The sequence below is a fragment of the Hippocampus guttulatus genome, chromosome 14 (genome assembly GCF_054856545.1).
Source record: "Hippocampus guttulatus isolate MCC_2025c chromosome 14, RoL_Hgut_1.0, whole genome shotgun sequence".
In the NCBI taxonomy this organism is placed as follows: domain Eukaryota; kingdom Metazoa; phylum Chordata; class Actinopteri; order Syngnathiformes; family Syngnathidae; genus Hippocampus; species Hippocampus guttulatus.
Window position 1 is genome coordinate 646,614 of NC_141274.1, and position 13,405 is coordinate 660,018.

General features: G+C 44.3%; 1 protein-coding gene across 7 annotated transcripts in view; it reads right to left on the reverse strand.

The window, feature by feature from the left end:
* The window catches only part of adgrl2b.1 (adhesion G protein-coupled receptor L2b, tandem duplicate 1), a 130,177-nt gene that overhangs the window by 97,179 nt on the left and 19,593 nt on the right, over positions 1-13,405 (reverse strand). For all 7 annotated transcript variants that reach the window (XM_086128535.1, XM_086128536.1, XM_086128534.1 and 4 more), the window contains exon 2: positions 3,476-3,673. In XM_086128535.1, coding sequence (XP_085984661.1) covers positions 3,476-3,551 — 76 coding nt within the window. In that variant the 5' untranslated portion in view covers positions 3,552-3,673. The remainder of the gene's footprint in view (positions 1-3,475; positions 3,674-13,405) is intronic.

The following is a 13,405-nucleotide window of genomic DNA, read 5'->3' on the forward strand; positions in this document are numbered from 1 at the left end:
TTTATGTCCGTGCTTTTCACACACAACAGCAATATGGTAACGTGTGTATTTTCCTGCAAAGTAGTGTCGCTCAAGGTTGGACCCAGAAGCCAAACGGCGGTCTCCTCTGATACTAAATATATGGACGTCCTCTTTGCTCCATCACATTTATTACGGCCGCGAGAGTCTATTAAATGTTAAGTATAGGTACTTTTGTGCTTACGACTTTGGAGGACCGCGACTCTATCGAGACGTCTGTTTAAATTTCAGTCTAGTACGCTCGTTATTTAGATTCGATGCCTGCTGCCGCATCCTTGTGGCGTTATATAAGGCACGCCGACTTCGCCTCTCAAAAGTAGGCCACGCAGGTATCGGGTCCGTTTGGGTCCGCGGATGAAAGACGCCAGACGGAGCGCACGGCGGCAGCCGCAAGTGTGCGCCGTCGCCATCGCGAGCCAATGAATGCTGAAATCGGAGTCTTGCGAGGAGAGAAAGGGCAGATTTAGAGGGGGATTACTTCCTGTGGTCTTTGTCCACATTCTTGGTCGACTCCGGTGTTTGAATAACAAACGGTTTGATTGTTGTGTCGGAGCAGCGGAAAAAAAGAGCAAATGTTTGTCGAGACACTGTACTCGCACGGGCTTGAAAACGGCCCCGATGAAAGACATGAGTCGGATGCCTTTTTTTCAGCGCAACTCTTCTATAGAAATGGCGCCGGCGCGGAATGTGGGGACCACCTGGCAATTTTCCGCTCAGGTTAGCGTCAGAACACGAAACCACTTCACGATGTCCACTTAAAGAAGGTTACGCAGATACTCCTAATTGGGTCATAATGGAGGATTTCCCCTCCCTTCAGATCAAATTCAGCAATGAATTGATTAGTGCATGTTTCGAAACGATTATCCTGAGGGATTCTCCTTGGGTGTGTTCAGATGAATGTTCCTCCTGGATCTGCTCAGAAAACACACCCGTTAAGCCAGCGTGACAAAGCTTCGAGACGGGTATACACCTGCGTGAAAGGCATTTGCAATTCACGGGTGAGAAGTTTAATAGCTGCCGCTCACATCGACTGTCCTGTTGTGGCGAAAGCAATTGCTGCTGTCCAGACAAACGTCCCCGTCCGTCTAAGGTTTGAAATTTATGCGTGCGCAAGAGTGAGTTTCTGCAAGTCTCCGGTCTCCTTCTGCTCAAATACCAGGGATGTGGGCGAGCTTTGTTTTGGGTGAAAAGCCGATTATCGTCTTTGCTTTCAAGGGGCGGGAGGTCATTAGCAAACACTGGAGGGGCTCTGGTCAAATCATGGGAATCTTCAGGCTACAACCACCTGGAGCAGATAGATTCCGATATCATTTTCAGCAGGAATTTCCGTACGCTCATTCCCGATCGACCGATGGTTAATATGCATTCTTTGCGGCAAAGGTCCTCGCGTCAGACGTAACCCAAAACCGGGCATTTCGGCACTATTCTGTCTTTTGAAGCGTTTCTCCATGTCTACTCGACTCAACCTTGAAGCCAAAATCCGACGTCTTTTCTTCAAGAGCCGGCGTAGTATTTCTGCGGAGGATATATTGCAGTCAATAAATCCACAAATCAATGAAACGACTGTTTGGGTCGCCTGCTCCGGCAGCCGTTTTATCACCGCATCCAGTGATGAATCTCTCTCGAGAGCAAAAAAAAAAAAAAGTCAATGACAGAATTCAAATGGAAACCCGAGCTTCCTCAGGAAGACGGCACACGATATAACCCGCAATCAATGCTCAGCACACAAGCATGTGATTTTGGTTTACTTTGTTGTCGGAACAATGGGAACAAAAAGGGGTGGGGGGGGGGGGGAGGTGTAATGATCGTCATCAAGCAGCCGAGCGGCAGCATCGGTGGTTGTGATGGGTATGGCCCAGACGGGTTTGTTTTCTGACAATCTTTGTAATTACAGCCAAACGCGGCCATCAAAAGTGAAGCCGGGAGGAAGAAATGGAGGCTTTGGATGTCGCCGAGGACAATTAAAAAGCCCGCTTTTGAGGGTGACAGGTATACATGCTGCATGGAATGTGTTTGTGTGACGGTAAAAAAAAAAAAAAGGTATTTCCTCAGGGGGTTCAGCCTCTCAAAGAAGAGTGACAATCCGCTATGCAGTTGATGAAAAGGCCTGGAATGGGGGGGAGGGGGGCGGGGGGGGGAACTCTTGTGAGGATAAAGCGGATCGGAAGATGGGGGTGTCAAACTCATTTTGGGCGCAGGGCACCTTTTAGTTCTATCTCTTATTTATTCCATATGAGAATAAAACATTTTGGTCGACATTTTAGAAAGGATCATGGAAGTTGACACCTTTGAGCTGCTTTTGCGGACCACATAAAATAATGTGGGGGGGGGGGGGGGGGGGGGGGGCCCAGATCTGGCTCCCGGGCCAAAGAGTTTGAAACCGGTGCCCTATAACTAAGCAGAGCTGCCAAGCAGAGGCGATGGTTAGGTAACGGCGTCAGTTAGGACAACCAGAGGAGACTTGAATGTTCAATGAAACCGTCGATGTGTCGGCGGAGGGTATTTGTGTTTGGCAATGTGTCTGCCGCATGAGCCACGTCGACAGATATGCAAACTTCGTTGAGTACAAGGATCCTTGATTTACGACGGTTACCGTTCTCGCTGCGGCAAACTTTTTAAATAAGTTGGAAGGTGCCGTCGTTTATCAGGAATCGACGAACACGCAGTGGTAAAGTCACAGTTACTGTAAATACTTGTATGGAAAAAAAAAAAAACACCGGTAGGCCATAAATACAAAACAATAAAGAACATAGTAAATACAACTGTGCGGGCCTTCTTGTGCGGCGAGACGGCCTTTTCTTACGCCGTTGCACAAACTATTGCATCGCAGACCGGTTGCATCCTCGAAACATTGGATGTGGGCTCTGTCGTAAACAGAGAACCCCCTGTGGATGAACCAGTCGGCTTGGTGATGAAGTGCCGCCTCCACGTGCCACCACACAAAGAAAAAATACAAAGGAGGCTTTTATGGCCGCTCGCTGGCCTTGTTCGCATCCTGCTAACTTTTGCCATCAGTGGTCATGGCGACTGACGCAAGCCCCAGTGGAGAGGGGCGAGGTGAGCAGCGGCGAATTGCACGAGAGCAGAACGCCCACGCAAAACAGACTGAGAGCAATGAGGATTAGGAAAAAAGATAAAATAGGTTGCATATGTCTCTTTTAATGAGTTCAACGCAACACGTCCCCCCCCCCCCCCATCTCCAAGGCTGAAATCATTGAAGTACAACTCAAATGCAAGCTTGCTGCTGAACAGCTCTTCACTCCCTTTTTTTGTACAGCCGTTATAAATTCAACGCATTCCTTAAGCTGGAAAAAAAAAACACGCTTTTTTGAACTCATTCACTCCCAAAGACGTTTTTAAACGTCTTTTCAGACTTGGTCCGGAATTGGCTGGTACCGAATGAGTTAAAAGGTTGGCTGGAATCTTATTAACACCACGCGCCTCCATGGCAACTCACCTTGTAAACGGTGACAGCAGCAGAGAAGAAACAGAAGGCAGGAAAAGGCAGAACACCTCCATGCCGGAGAGGCCATTGTCTCCTTATTCGGCGAGCCGTCCAACACAAGTTGGTTTTTTTTCCGAGGCGAGATCAAGAAGCTGGAACAAAGTCAACGACGGGCGGTTCTCTGCAAAGCGTCACCGGTCATCTTCACATCTGCAGAAATACAAAACACAGACGGCGTTAAAATGGAGCAAATTGGGCAATGATGTCATCATTCTCATCGCGGCCGTGGATTTACGACGCAGCGTGCAGTGTCATGTTGCGCCGGGCTTTACTGGAACGCGCGGGCCTCGTCCAGATTCATCGCAGAACACTAATCTGGATTTAACATTTGCACACTTGATGCCGCTCAACGGTGTTACGTCCGCTGGGCTGTCAGCTGTCGGGCGCACACTCAGCTGCGGTGCTTCTAAAAGAAGTCAGGCGTTATCCTAGAAATATGATCTACTGACGAAGCGACGTCCGTTGCTATTTGAGTGTCTCAATATGAAGCTCAATTACGTTCAAATGAAGAGGCCCGAAGAAGAGCGCGCCGTGTTTTGTGGAGAGTCATCAAAAAACGTTGTCGTGTAAACGCACGCGATGACCTCAACTCAAATTCTTAGCCTCGCCCATTGTATTCAATTCCAAAACTGGCTAACAATGCAGCATAATACCTCTGACAAATTAGGTTTTGACGGTAATGGCTTAAACAACCCCCCCCCCCCCCGAAAAACAAACGGCACGCCTCCCGTGTCTTTTATCGGCACGGATTGACAATTTGTAAGTCTACTCACTGATAAATTTCGTGTTGCTCAGGAAAGTCTGCCCATCTCGCCAATCTCGTCTCGCGAGAACGGAAATCTTGTCACGCGAGATCAAAACAACAATGGTGGCCTTTGTCAAATTGCGATCGTTTTGCTGGAAAAAAAAGATGTACCGTAGTTTTTGTTTTTTTGGTTTTGACTGAGAAATTTCCTTGCATCCCAAAAACGCACATGATTTGGAACCGTGCGTCCCGCGGGAAAATTATGCGTCTAGGACGCAGGACGCGGAGGTAGAGATGGCAGCTAACTTAACACATGAAATTTGCATTTTGGGGGCATGTGGTTGAAGAAAACGTGAAAGTAACGGACAATGCGGCAATGTCTTGACTAAGCTCGAAGTTGGAATGGTTTGACCCGGATGAGAAATTTTTAACCATTAGGATTCATCTGTAAAAGTGCTCAATCTTTTCACTGGCATTCTGGACTGAGATTTTTGAGAATGTGGAAAAATTGTTACTGAAATGAGTTGCATGACTTTGAATCGGTTGAAAAATGTGGAAAGTGAAAAAGATGTATTTGTTAGGTGCAGAACAAAAGGAAAAAAAAGGAAAACAGAAACAGGTCATTCTTATCTCTGACAGTGGGTCAATTTGACCCATCACATGACGGGAGGCTTAAAATAAAGAGTTCCGATCGGTGCGATTCATGAATTGTGGCGCTCGACTCTCAGCGTTCCAACTGCGCATCTCCCTCGTCCGACCAACACCTACCCCTCACCTGCCGTTTGGCTCAGTAAGACCGAGAAATGAAGTTGAAAAGAGAAAATGTGAAAACTTTTGCATTTCACACTTGAAAGGGTGCCAGCATGAACACAAAGTAAATGGTGTTCTTGGCACTTATTTGACATTGGCCAACGCGTCACTAATGAATGCTTCATTCTCCGAATCGTCCCCTGCTCCACTTTCTTCCTTTCCTCACGGAGACAGAAAAGGAAGAAAAAAAAACATGGCTGTCGCTCCAGCGACGCAGACACGGCTGCTTTGTGAGCTTACTTTTTGTCTTCTTCCTTATCGAGGGTGGCGCGGGGGTAGATGGGGAACAGCCCTTTGTCTGCAGGAGTGGCAAAAGGTTGCAGCCTGCGACAAACTAACCCAGCAGACAGATAAGCTGCTTACTGGAGTCAAACAGCAAGCAGCAGTCTGACTTGACATATGCAGGCGCGCACGTACGCATGCGCAAGCAAGGATACATAAATGCATTTACATATTGCGTCTTGTTTATTCCCGTGGGGTCGCCATCCGACACAACAGGCCACATGGCAGTTGTCACAGCGCAAAGACACACGTCTCGGTAATGCGCTCTACTCCCATCAACCTTCGTGATTATTCTTCCCCACCTGGGTATTGCATTGAATGTCAAGTCCTCTCGTCTGAATAAATCTTATGCTGTGCAACTAGCACCGGCTTTTATGGGGGTCTAAGAAGAATTTGATTAGCGACCACCCCACCACCACCATTGTGTCGTCATCTTTGCTTCAGCACTACAGATAGACTTGTTTAGCAGGGGTCTGCATGACTTCAAATGTTTGTTTTTTTTTTAGTTGACACTAGAGGTGCAGCCATCAAATATTTTGGTATGAAAGACTACAACCCCACATTTCTACATGAGCATCATAATTACCCCTGGCTCTCCACACCTTCATGCCAAATGCGCTTGAATATTTTTGGCAGCTCAAAAAAAAAAAGTGCTGCTAAAACCTCACATTAGCGCAAACCTCATATTAGCACCACTGAGAAGGCATTCTATATGTGATCAATGTCAATTGCCAGCTGGATCGCTGTACTGGTAGGATGCAGAGGGCTCATATATTGATATTTTGTTTTGATCATGCCCCAGAAGCAAGGAAGCAAACTCCCAGCCAAGGCATCAGTTTAACTCGGGTGGTTACGGTTCCGTTTGCCATACATGTTGGCTGCTCGACAGTCAAATCTTTTGGTTAAGCCAAAAGTTCAGTGGTGGGAAGGGCATCAATTCTCCCAAGAGGCAATCCTTTCTACATATGCACACACCCCTTCATCTCTGAAGATGAGCGCCCACTCCCCCCCCCCCCCCCCATCTGCCCGCGGGAGCCACGTTCTTACTCTAATGGTAGTTGACAGGAGGAGATGGGAAGTTGTCGAGGGGCCGTTCCCTATCCCTTCCGGCCTGCTGAGCCCAGGAGCCCTTCCAAACACCAGGGGGTGAGAGCCAGCCAATGCGGGCTTGCCCTCACAACCACGGGGTCCTTTTGCTCCCGATTAGCCCCCGCGTGCGACATCACCCCGCTGAGTAACATGGCTTCCGTCTCCCTTAAGCCAGCCATAGTGCGTCTTCCTGAAAATACTGTTATTGTTTGCTGGGATTTCAGCAGGGATTTTTTTTTGGGGGGGGGGGGGGGGGTGATGAGGTGATTAACATCAAGATGGTATACAGAAGTAGAAACAGATGTGACAGAGTTTTACATTAAGGTCGGAAGTGTTCGGCTCAGAGCTTCTCAAGCGGAAAATTTAGTTTAAAAGCTAATTGAAGCATTGCTTATACTTCCAAGTTTGTTCTGGAGAATTATCTGTACCTGAGCGTCATTCCAGTTTGCAGTTATTTAAAGCAAAGTAGGGAGTAATGGAACTGGTAGCTACCATGTACGCCCTGCGGCTAAAAACTCGTGTTGGAAATGTGTATCGGCAAAGCGTGTTGCAGCTCACTTAAAAGGTTAAGGAAATGTAACTGTGCTAAACATGCGAGGCTAAACTGCTAAATGTGGACAGGAATCATCAGGGGTGTATCTTTGAACAAACGTTAAAAAGTCTGTACAAACACTGCAGAATAGTAAGGTGAGCAACGACGCTCGTCAAAAAGAATGCACGGGAGAAGGTAGAAGTAAGAAGTTTATGAAGCTAAGCTAATGAATGCTAACACTAGCGTGTGTTTTATATTTAAATAACATTTTAGTGCATGGCAAAGTATGTACAAAAAATCTGTAGATGACTATTGACTAAATGTTGGCAAAAACGCTGCCACTGACAGTGTGAGAGACGGTAGGCATAAGAAATAACGGACGCTACACTAATGAGTCTTTAGGCTAAATGCTAACAGAACTATATATATAAATAATTTCATCTGTTCCCTGAATAAAGAGGTACATACTGTGTACTGTATAGAGCCCCTTGAGATTTAAATTAACAGCATATTTGTCTGAAAATGACAGTTTCATGAAATGAAAGTGCAAAAAAAAAAAAAAAAAAAAACATCCCACCAACAAAATGAATAATGATACGCAAACATTCCCAACATCTGTTTTCCTTTTGTCTCCTGCTGCAATCCGAGGATGGGGGTGATCTATCATCGCTTTAGATAAATGGTAAAAGTTTCGACCTACTTGATAGGAATAATAAGCTGAGCATTGAAAAAGAGGAACAGCGGGCGATTAACTGATAATTAAAACAACTGCCTGGACAGGGGAGACGGCCCCACATGTCTAATGTGAAAGACAAAGCTTGGCCTCGCTCGGGCTGTAGAGGCGTCCGGTGCAAGAGACGGGGAAGGAGGGTTGGCGGTGGGAGAGGGAATGCAGAAGAATGGAGGTGGGAGGGTACGAAAAGAAAAGGGGCGGAAGGGGTCGCCGAGGAGGATTGACAGCCTGTGAGTACGGCCTGACCCCCATGGCTTTGCCTCCAAGTTTTCTCCAAAGGCTTAGAGGAGACGAAAATAAAGCCTGGGGAATGTTAATTTATTTTCAATTGTCAGCACCAAAAAGGAGGGGGACAAAAAGCGCATACATGCATAATCAAGTGGGACCGGGCCCAAAACTAATGTGCAAGTCCAAGTGTGGTGTTCGCACCAGTTGAAACGGAGACGTGCTTCCACCAGACGGATTCGTCCTGCGCTCTTTGAATGGCTACTAATTTAACAATCTGCCCCTCCCCCATGCCCTACACGTGACACATGTGAGCCGGAACATCAGACAACGGTTGACGAACACCCTCTGGATACTTTTCCTGACGTTCCCGTGACAGTCTTTTGTCATGTCACAACTGTCAGGACCGCAGCTTCCAAGCCCCGCGGGGGATGCGGTGTCATTTCCTCATCTCCACCCGAGAACTTGCCAGAAACATCAAGTATCAGTTTGCATTTCTTCATTGCGGCTGATAAGATATATGTTACCAGGGAGGAGCTGCAGTTGTAAATGGCGGTGCAGGGTTGCCGACATTGGATGAATAAAACGAAAAACTAACCGAATGCAGTTGACTCCTAAATTATGGGCGGATGTGCAGTCTTTCACGACTCTTCATATTTACGCTGAAAAAAAAATATCACCATAAAGTGTTGCTGAAATATATGTGAATACAATTTTTAAACAAAAAGATCTCTGACCCCAAAACATCTCCAAAAGTGTGTGCAAAAAGTCAGGAAAATATAGAAAATATACCACTCCAAATTGAGAACAAACAATTTTCATCAAAGATTAAGAACAAAAATATCACCAATCATTGAGAACAAATAACTGCCACCTCAAAATGTCTCCAAAATTGTGAACAAGTCATCCTAAATGGTATTGAAAAATATCGGACCGAAATCTGTGAACAAAAAAAATAATAATAATAATCAATAAATTGTGACCAAAGATAGTGAACAAAAATGTACCAAACCTACATCATCAAAAATTGTAATTAAAAAAAAAAAAAACGTCTGAATGAAGATACCAGAAAGGCAGAAAACCTTTATGCGATACCTCTGAATAAAGTCCCTAAATTGAAAAAAAAAAGGTAAATGTCACCACAAATATCACCAAAAATTGCTCACAAACAATTTTCATCAAAATCCTTAGCAAAAGACAGCAAAACGCTTCTCTGAAAACGCCCCCAAAAAATAACCACTAGATATACAGTATTTTCCAATGTTCCTGAGATACACCTTAATTAAGTCCCGTTATACGGACTCTAGTCAAAAATTTTAAATGCTAACAATGAAACAGACATGTCACCAAAAAGGTCTTAAAATAAACGTCACCATAATGACGCTCAAGAAGTTAACAGAAAACCCAATTTAGTGAACAAAATGATGAGAGCGAAAAAAAAATTCCAACGAAAATGTTGCAAAAATTGTCACCAATTATTGAAAAGAGGAAAAAAAAAAAAGCTCTTAAATAGTTTTCCTCCCAATATGCTCCTTTTGTGATGTCACGACACCGCCGGGAATGCGGTTTTCATTTCCTCGTCTCCACCAGCAACGTGGAGGATTTTCCAGAAACATAAGTCAGCTTGCATTTCCTCATTGCAGCGGCTAAGATATACTGTATATGGAAGGGATATGCTGCAAACGGTGGTATAGCATTGCTCTCATTGGAACAATAAAATAAACCACAAAAGCTGAACACAGCTGACTTTTGTGATGACGAATGCCTTTTGGGTGTTTTTGTTTGTTTGTTTTTTACTTTTGGAAAAAGATCCCAGAAGGACTTACAGATAACTGCCGAACCCATGTGAACTCAGATGCGAACCAAAACAGCAGCCCCTATCCACACGCAAACCATCTCTCACATGAATTATGGCGTTCATGCTGTCAAAAAATCCCCATGAAGTATTAAAGATGGTCTTCATGTTATGTGGAGACGGCGTCCTTCGCAACTGGCAGGGTCGCTCCACAATGTTTATGTTATGGGGAGCTATGCATTTTATTAGTTCCACTCCTTGCTTGCCATTCAGTTTTGCATAACATAAATGGTAGGTCGGCCTTATGATTTAGGAGTGGAAAAAAATAGTTAGCATGCAATATGAAAACAGACTGACAAACCTGTCCACAAAAATGCTCATCAAAATTGCGAGCAAAGATTTTCACCGTCCCCAAAAAAAATTCCCCATAAAAATGTGGTCTTAAATGTTGCTGATTGTTTTGTTTTTTAACCAAAAACAGTTTTATATATTTGTGCCACTAAAATTGGGACCCAAAATCAGTCATCAAATGCATGTCATACAGTATAGCAAAAATTATAGTGGGGAAAAAAAAATCTGACCAAAATATGTCACCAAAATCGACACCAAAACTGTCAAAGTCTTACTCCACCAATCTTCAGTTGAGGAAATAAACGCCACGGATGATTATTTGTAGATATATGTTTTCAAAGCCAATTTCACTTTGAAACCGGTTCATTGGAAGCGATTACATTCCAACAGGTGTTGTTAGGATGTTGCCAGAAATGCTTAGCCCCGATTATTCAGTACTGTTTTCCAACGTTATCCCAAGTCAAATTGAAAACACTTACAGGGATTGTGCTTTGTTTTTGCTTCCCAGACAAAGAAAGAACACCTCGGAGGAAAAGTGTGGTCAAATGTTTTCCAATGATGTTTGGCGAAGGCCAGAATGCTGAGACGGTGAAGCCTGCAGAGTCTTTTATTAAAAGCACACGCGACAGTTGGTGTGTTTGGGGCTCCGAGCCAAACGATGGAGGCTGCAGATAAGACAAAGTGGGCCAGATGGACAACGGGAAACACAGTAAGGGTGACCAAAAAAAACAAAAAAACTGGAAAGTCAAACAGACAAAGAAAGGTTTGCGTCCAGTACGCTTAAGACAAAAATGGGGATTGAAAAAATGGCATAAGGTTTCCCTCATCGGCCACTGAAAAGTGATGCCACGATTGTTTTTTTCAAATTCTAATGTACGTTGCTTTATTTAAGGAATGATTGTGACATTGTAAACTAATGCTTGCAGCAAAGATGTTTTATGGAAACATTTGTAATGTCTCGTAATGGTTTTGTGAGCTCTGAAAAAGCCCGCAGTTGAACAAGTCGTTTCATAGAAGCCAACGCCAGCCTGATTGACAAACATTCGCAGCCTGGTCCCGCTGAAGCCGCGCTCGACATGGATGCGCTGACCTTAGAGCAAATGACAAAATCCCGGGGTCGCCGGAGACAAGCACGAGCTGCCGTTCACCGGCACGGGATAACAAAGTGAAGATTTTTCTTTACATACTTTCAGCTACAAATTTAGAAAAAAAAAAGAAAAGAAAACCTTTGTCATCTCCTCCATGTCTTTTTCTGACACTCTCTGCTGCGCTCATTAGACACATGTACCCAAACTCGCCCCCATGTGCACACAAGTAGCTCACTTACATGATGTCATGCTGGAAATGTGGGCAAATCTACGGTATATGAAACAGTCTGCCGGAAAATGCATGGACAAAAATGAGTCCGTAAATTATTACCTAAAAGCAAGACTGAATGATTTTTTTTCTTTGGAATTGCAATTTTAGACGACTCGATTAGAAGCTTCTCTTTTACCCCGCCTCTCCCACCAAGCAGAAGTGCCATGCTTCACATGGCAACCGGTCAGCTCCAAGCTACTGCTAAGTTGACATTTGTTTACATTTACTTTTCACATTTAAATAACTTGATACAACGAAACCCTCATGGGCAAAAATACCCCCAGGTGTGAAAAAATCGTCATGCATTAACATCATTCCCACTTTCCTGCCCCCCATATAACGAAAATAACCCCTGTTGTGTTATATGAAATATTTTTCTCTGCTCTTGCCTCGCAACGAGATTCACTACAACAAAGTCTAATCCAACAGCGACCTCTACTGCTTCGTTCGGAAATGGCAACAGCAAGTGCCGCACTGGTTTACACATGCGCAGTAGTCCAGGAAGTATTTGTTATTGTTAGTTTCAGACGCAGCAAGAACGTTGCATTGCTAAAATGGCTACAAAAAAGACCTTTGGATGTCAAGCAGCTAAGACAAGAAGAGCTCTGACGCTGGAAGAGAGGGGAAAAGTGATCAAAATGAAAGACGGAGGAAGCAAAATAAAACATTATCCAAGAAATTGATGGAAGTGAAAGTGAATGCTGATTGTAAATTTTGCAATTTCTTTCCCGTTTTTTCTTTCTACACTGACAATATGAAGTGTCAAATAAGTGGATGCTCATATTTATGACCTATTAGAATAAAAAAATAAAGAGTACACATTCGTTTGTATGTGCGTGTACACAAATGTGTGTGTGTGTGTTTACATCCGAGATCAAATTTGTTACAGTGAAAACCCCCCTGTTATGAAATTTTTTTGGGGGCAAACATGATTTCGTTGTAGAGGAGTTTCACTGTAGCTCCTAATTTTTTTTTTGTCGTAAGAAAATTTATACATATATATATATATATACAGTACATATACACACACACACACACACACACACAAAATTGGCTCACCTCCATCTCACTCTGATGTTAAATCGCATTATTACAAGGAATATGTGACGGCCCAACCACTTCCCGCCGCAACATGAAGAAGAAACTCATCAACTCGATTGGCATGTTGCTAACAGATGATACGTTGACTCGCACCTTTGGAGGCGGGGGGGCACTCCACATAGTATATCAGCTTTCACAGTCAATTAGTGACTAGATTTGCCAAGGTTAAAAATCACAACCATGTTCAAAGAAAGATAAAACAGAAATATGAACCACAGTGCCTTTACTTCAGGCGACGAGCCAGCAAGAATTGAGGGTGCACACTGACATGACAGACTCGATAACATTTGTCCGCCTCTCCAGCTACATGAAAAATTAGCATGAATGCCCACAGAGGAAAGTTGTAAGTAAAACGTCATAGACCACACAGTGTATCCTACCAGATATCATTTGGATTTTTCTCATGCATTTATGTTATTTATTTATTTAATTTGCGAATGTTCTAAACTCCTGTTTGGATGCCAATGTTGGGAGCATCAGTTGACACAGAATAAACTTTGCTTAGGCATCACTGTTTGCCAATATTTGGCGCTGGTTGCTAAGCGACCAAACGGGAAGTAGCCTGTGCTTTTCCCGCTGGTTTGGTTTGAGGAGACCGCAGCTCAGCAATATGCATTTGTCACCATTTCAAAACAAAGTGCGGCCTTTGCTTACACTGAGGAGGAGGAGGCAAGCAGCAGCTAAAAGGACATCGGTTCATCTGATTCGAATAGCACTGCAGGATCTATGGGAGTTTAGGCTCATCTGTGAGCTGCAGCTCAATGAAGTACTTCTGGCTGTTTAACAGCCTTGGAGGGAGTCCGCGCGAGCCTCAAGAGGAAGTCAACAAACTTCAGGCAGCGCATTTCTCTAACTAAACA